At 50.7% G+C, this 6707-nt stretch overlaps 2 protein-coding genes across 2 annotated transcripts; both read right to left on the bottom strand.

Annotated features, from left to right (window-relative positions):
* Positions 1-145: 145 nt before the first annotated feature.
* On the bottom strand, positions 146-1381 carry PV08_01188 (uncharacterized protein; the record flags this gene model as incomplete). Its single annotated transcript, XM_016375553.1, has 1 exon — positions 146-1381. One exon carries the CDS (start codon positions 1379-1381, stop codon positions 146-148), a length of 1236 nt encoding a protein of 411 aa, XP_016240829.1.
* Positions 1382-4171: 2790 nt separating this feature from the next.
* On the bottom strand, positions 4172-6677 carry PV08_01187 (uncharacterized protein; the record flags this gene model as incomplete). The annotated part of the gene is made up of 4 exons (XM_016375552.1): positions 4172-4335; positions 4396-5067; positions 5152-6351; positions 6413-6677. 4 exons carry the CDS (start codon positions 6675-6677, stop codon positions 4172-4174), a joined length of 2301 nt encoding a protein of 766 aa, XP_016240828.1.
* Between the last annotated feature and the right edge of the window lie 30 nt (positions 6678-6707).

The following is a 6707-nucleotide window of genomic DNA, read 5'->3' as shown; positions in this document are numbered from 1 at the left end:
AAAAAAAAAACAAAAAAAAAACAAAAAAAAAACAAAAAAACACAAATGCTCAGGTACGGTTTCTTTTCATTTTTCGTTTTTCTTGACCCAGTCTGTCCCTCATTTAGTTCGTCATTGCAAGACGATCCATCGTAACAGTAACAGTTCATGCCCTTCTCCACCAAATCACCGAATCATGAAAGGGAAAATTCCTAACTTCGACCTCTGGCAACTTCGTAGATTCATGCCCACGTTTGAAATCCAGCGTCAACCGAGAATTCACCTCTCTTTCACCAGGTGTGAAGAAGCCTCCTCTGCCATTGTTTCCATCACCGCCCGTCGGCGTAAGAAGTAAATGATCAAGTGATCTGTGCAACCATATTCGAGGTCGGGAACTCAGAATCTGATATTCGACTTCCATTTCTGCGGCAGGTGAATAAACCATGACGTTGTTTGAGTTTCCCGCCGTGGTATCCGCACCACTCGGATTCTCAACATCAGCACCCCCAGGATTGCTCGTGTCGTTCTTTTCTTTCGTCGTCGTCGTCGTCGTCGTCTTCGTAGCTGTCATTCCGTTTCCACCGGCAAGTGCTTCAAACGCCTCTGGGTGCACAACGACACTCACCCCGAGACTTTTCAACACGTCGACATCCACTGTGTTGTACCCCGGTTCCTGCGCGAGGCATGTCGGTCTGACTCCACCCTGCAGCCCAGTTATCACGTCGACAGCCGCAAGGAACGCAGAGACCTGATAAAGGGCCGAATCTCGACGGTCGATCCAGTGTACTGCGTCGCCAGAGAGACTTCCCGATCCGAAAAGGATACACGTGTTTACTATGATGGTTTTGGGTTTCGTCGCCGTCGCCGCCGATTCTTTTCTTTCTTCGTCGTCTCCTTGTTTGTCGTCTTCTTGCAGCGCCGATGTAGATGTTGACGTCGACATAATACCCGTCAAGACGTCCCTCACCCTCTCGTAAAACGGTGTACTGCGAAACCTCTGTTCGATAATCTCATACCGTTTCCGTACATGGTCGACCGTGACATGGCTTGACACGCTCATCGGGTCCGAAGGGGATGCGTTTATCGTTCTCGTCACCACGGTGTCGTCCTTGCGCCACTTGAAGACCATTTGTGATTGCGGTTGCGATTGTGATCGTGGCCGCGACCCAGATTCCTCCCCTGATGTATCGGGTACGTTATCAACATCATTGTCTCTACCAGTGCCGGTACCGGTATCTGTTGTCCTCGCGCTCACGGTGGTGCCGCCAGTACGGGGACGGGTACCGTTACCAGTCCCTGTACCCGGACCGGACCCGACAACTCTAACCCATCCATCTTCATCCACGACTTCCTTGCGCTTGTTGTGCGACTGATTCTTTTTCTTTCGAGACGTGTGAGGCATTTTTCTTTTCTGATTTTACTTCTCCTTCCTCTTTCTGAGAATTCCCCAGTTTGTACGACGTACGCTTTCGTCAAGGGCACTGCTCGCAACGTGTGGTCGTGTCCAGGGGTACTCGGACTCGTTGCGCGAAGATTTGCGCAAGGAAGAGCCCGGGGAGGCGGGGCCAGATAGGTAGAGGGTATGGTAACCTAGGTAGGCGGACAGCCAGGTGGGCAGACTCCGTAGGTTGGTAACCGTCGTCGAGCAGCGCACGATCAAGCGACCGACAATTCCGCTTCTTTGCTTGTTAGTAGGTAGGTAGGTAGGTAGGTAGGTACGTTAGGGATTACGTCGTGTGGGCATGGGATCAGGGAGGTATGAGCGTGCGTGTGCGCGTATGTGTGTGTGTGTGTACATTGTTCTGATCTTTGTAAATGAAGTACGTTCTTTGAACCACACGTCTTTCTTCCTCTCTCTCTTTATTCGTCAAATCTCGCCGAGGTATTCATTTATCGATGGTCTCATCGACTGCGCATGCCAACACGTGGTCATTACCTGAGTGATTCAAGTCGCTTTCGCTTTTGACTTCGACTTTTGACTCCGATTGACGGTGGATGTGGGAAAGAAGGATGTTTCAACCACTGTGAGCGTAACTTCTTTGCAATGAGGATTCCGTAAAGAAGGTATCACGACAACAAAATCATCAATGAAATTACCTTACGTGTGTGTGTGTGTTGGTAACGTCCGATCCACAACCGCAAACCGCAAACCGCAGACAGGCTAGAGAAGTGAATCAGGTATTATTTACCTTGAGGGAACTGAAAAAATTCGAAAAGATTCCGTAGATCAACCGACGAGGCTGAACTGGGGAATCTACGAGTATACATGAAAATATACACGTCCAGAGTCATAGAAGTAAGTATATATGCTCTGGTAGATTTGTATACATAGGTAACTCCTTCTGTGAACCCTCGTCTCTCGCTCTTCATAGGGGTACTGACTTTACTTCCTTACACGCACACACACACACCCCTCAAAGGTCTAACAAACACCAACCAAAGTCATACTCACCTCACACCCTCACATCACTTCCCTATATCAAACTACATACAACCCTTTCACAGTCGTTTCCACCAATTACTCTGACATCAGGTTTGATATTGATTGATTGATACCTACAGATCAGGCAGGTATGTACCAAACCCCTTGGCCTCAGACCTATCCAAGGCATAAAGTCCTCCCTGTCGTCCTGTTCTATCCTCCAAAAAGTGAAATCCCGTCTGTTCTGACATCCCATCTTCCATACAAAATTGACAAAGCTTCCAATTTCCATTCCGGCCCTGATATCCAAGTTGATTCCCACTCTTCTGTCCCTACATCATCGCCCAAAATTCTTTTCCCTTCGTGCATTGTCTGTCACTTTGTCCAGACTCCAAAATACCCCGATGATAATGAGATGGTCTCCGAAGACCCTTCAGTCGCCGCCGGGTACAAAATCATACTACTATAACAATGTGGTGGCCCGAGTCCCTTTAGCCACATCCAACCAAGGCTTCACATGCTCAACACACAAAACAATCCCGTCCCAAGACCGACTCTTGCAGCTGATCGCTTCCCACCTGGCGAAAGCTAAACCCGACTCACTTCGAGAGAAGAAAATGTACCTCCAAGCACAACTTCCAAGGTCCATCAAAAGAATCGAATCCCCCCCCAAAAGAACTCGGAATGAACCTTGGTTCAATTTCAAAAGATAAGAAAAACAAGAGTCGTAGCAAACTTTCACATCATCCCCAACCCTCGCTGGTGACCAGGGTTTCGCTGTTCCGTCAAGCTTCGCTGCTGTGCACCCGAGCTCTTTTCGCCTTGCATCGTCTAGAAAAAGAAAAGTAGATCGTAGCGGAGGCCCCTTCTCAACGCGGAGTCTCAACTCCCAGTGCAATCCAAGCCCCCCTTGATAGAAATGAGACAAAAGGATGATACGGACGTAGAAAGCCGGCCGTTTGCAGCATGTATTTATGCCGTAAAGTGTTGCTCTACTGAGAATGATAATGATATTGACAGACACGTGTTCCCCAAGAATATCCCTGCACCTGATCCTAATTCGATCAGGGTTCGAGAAGTATTCGGGGTTTCCTCGTGTTTCAATAACCGTCGAGCCTTGAAATTCAACCCAAGACGCCGTAGGAGAAAGGAGATGACATAACAGAACCCGAAGCTTCCCCTGATTGAGAAGAATACCGGAGATGGGTAATCATATGTTACTTTTTGAGAAGTAAATCGCAGATGATCAGGTCGTGAATTTGTCGGAGGAAAATGGTGCGTATTGGACCCCTGAATTGTTCCATACGGAGACCAGACACTCGCTCAAAATTGCCGATGACTGTCGCAAACAGAAACAACCAGATGAAATGTTTTGTACTGGCAGAGACCGATCACAACACCACGTAAAGTCTCGAGGCTTCCTGGTGTCTCCCTTCCCATGACCCACGGCTCCTCATCATCTTTGCACAAAAGCAAAGCAAAAATAAAACTCCCCAACGCGGCCGACCCTCTTCGAGACATATAAGTATGACGAATTCGGTAAGCCCGAACACGTGTGGGTATCGCTGAAGAAAACAACTCCAACTTTTTTTGGGTTTCAATCATAGATTCGTCGTACAGCCTGCACTGAAACACCAGCTCAGGCTGGAATAATGTACACTCGACAAAGTCGGGACTGTACTTGCTGGGGGGTATCATTGCATGGAAACAATATCACAGCGCTATCAGTGGGGTTTCCACGTCAAGCCGGTGAGAAATCGCAAGTTTGAATTAATCAGATGTGGTAGTAGGAGGCGTCAATGGATGAGCGACTGCGTGAGCCCTCTCAAGCCACTTTCGCTTTCCTGGTCTGTTTTCGAGGTGAGCGGGGATGGCCGATGCATCGGATCCTGCGGCTAGGAGGGCGTTTCGCTGCTTGGTTCGATATGCGTCCACTGGCAGGAATGCAGTCAGTCATGGATGTCAACCTCCTCAAGACCACCACCGAAACTTACAGGCACGAGCAAGAAAAACTGGCCGGCCGGAGAACACTCGGCCTTGACCCCAAGCCATTCGATAACCTAGCTCATTGATCTTCTGCTCTCGGCTGCGCTTGCTTTTCGAGATTTGCGGCACACTGACCTCTGCTTCGCCGTTGCTGGTTTGCACCGAAACAGACGTCTTGCCAATGGTGGGGGCGCCACCGTCAACCTCTTCTCCCTCCTCCGCAAGCCGGCCACCTCGAGTCGAATCGGCTGTCTGCATCTGCACAGGAAAGTAGGCGCGTGGGAAGACAGAATTCTGCTTGCGGTAGGAATCGGGGATTTCGCTCATCTCAATTTGATCTAAAGTGACTTTGACTCGAACTCGTGCATTCTTCTGAGTGTCCTCCACGAGAATGAATTTTCGTCGTTTACTTTCCGGTAAGTCGCCGAACAACGCGCTGTCATCCTCATTCTTACCTTCCAGGTCCCTCGAGGTCATGGCGGCGGTCCCGCCGGGACGCCCGAGGTGATGTAATCCTCCTTGCATGTGTGGTGGCATTGAAGGAGCCATTGATGTGGGAGCCGGTGGATAACTTGGATATCCTGGGAAAACGTGACTTTGGCGGACGTCGTTCGGACTCGACATGTGCTGGCTGGCAGCGTCTTGTCGATACCCTTGGGGCGCAGTGTTGTAAGACGACGCTGTCCTCATGTCAGTCACGTCTTGATATATTGCGGCTGGCAGACACAATCCCGCTTTATAAGATTGCGAATTCTGAAACTTACCTCCGACGTTGCTATGTGCGGTGGGGGAGACATCCTGCTGGTTGTGCAAGATTTGATTTTGCGCACTGGGCAAAACACCTGGCGGTCTGACACCTGAGGCGGGCATTGAGTTTGGACCAGGAAGCCCTGTCGGGATGGAACCAACCGGCCCGGAAGCTTGACTTGGGGTCGATGGAGTCACCTTTCCCTTGTGGTTTATCTTAGCTTGTCGCCTGACCCGACGACTTCTCAACCGAGGGTCCTGATTGCTGTTTCTCCAGCTGTCGACCGCTCGCTGAATCAAACCTCGTTTTCCTCGCAAGCATGGATTCAATTCTGCCAAAGCCCAACCGACTTGGTTGCAGTCAGTCTCATAGGCCAACCGATTGCCTTTGTATTGATCCTTGGGCACGCAAGCCCGAGGATATACACAATTTTCAGACTTGAACTCATGAGTCAAGGCGGACCCGTCGACTGATTCAACGTCGCACCGAATGGTGTATTCCATCTTCACGCGATCTCTCGAGTATTCAAAAGCGATCCACTGGACGCCATTCCCGTCCTGTCGAACTACCAAGGGCGTCGTGGCGGGGATCGGCCCGGGAGCAGCGTTTGCGCCTGGCGGCAAATTCGGCTGCATCCCCGAAGGAGAATGCTGCTGTTGTTGCTGTTGCTGTCCAGACTGCTGCTGCGCCTGTTGAAGAGTTTGTTTGTAGTCGCCCAATCCCGGTTGTTTATAGTCGCCCAGTCCCTGTTGTTTATAATCGCCTAGTCCCGGCGTAGCAGGGTTGGTACTCGGGTGTTGCGGCTGCTGCTGGTGTGGGAGCATTCCGGGTCGCGCTTGCGGCGTCTGTTGGTATGGTTGAGCATTCTCGGATTTCAATCTTGGGCTGCTTGAGATTGTCGAATGGTGCTGAGGCCCTTGTGGAAGCTGGGGAGTCGTCGACTGGTAGGACATCATCGGTTGTGACTGGATCTGGTGCTGTTGCGTCTGCCCATGATGATTGCCATACGGAGGCTGGTGTACCTGATTCATGGACTGATATGGAGGATAGCCATACGGAAGTTGGCTCAACTGCGGGCCTGGTTGAGGATACATTGGTCTGCCATGATCATGCGACTGGGGAGAGGTCACTGAGGCTGGAGAATTAGACTGCGGCGTGTATATCGGGGGATAAGGCCGCTGCATTGTCGCCGTTGCTGCCATAGAATCGGGCTTTTCTGATAACGCCTTGTCAATGCCTCGTGCGCCCACCATTCGACCCAGAGACCTCCCACTTACCAGTCGGATAGTACGTCCCTGCAACACTGCTCTGACTCCTTGGGCTCTGGTTTGGCTGGAAATAATTGGGCGCGTCGTTTTGCGCCTGAGCTTGGAATTGATGCTGGCTGTTCAGGAATGGCGAATGAAGATTTGCTTGCTGTGCATAAACGTTGGTGGACGTGTAGGGCTGCTGAGAGGTCACGGTGCTGCTCAGTGTTCGTGACTGTGAGACATGAGGCGGCGCAACAATGTTCTGGTAGGATTGCGGTGTTCGATGCTGCATTGGAGACCCATATGTCAGCGCAAGCTTGGG

Source organism: Exophiala spinifera (genome assembly GCF_000836115.1).
Source record: "Exophiala spinifera strain CBS 89968 unplaced genomic scaffold supercont1.1, whole genome shotgun sequence".
NCBI classification, from domain to species: domain Eukaryota; kingdom Fungi; phylum Ascomycota; class Eurotiomycetes; order Chaetothyriales; family Herpotrichiellaceae; genus Exophiala; species Exophiala spinifera.
Note: the sequence above shows the minus strand (reverse complement) of the source record. Positions and strands in the feature narration are given on the sequence as shown.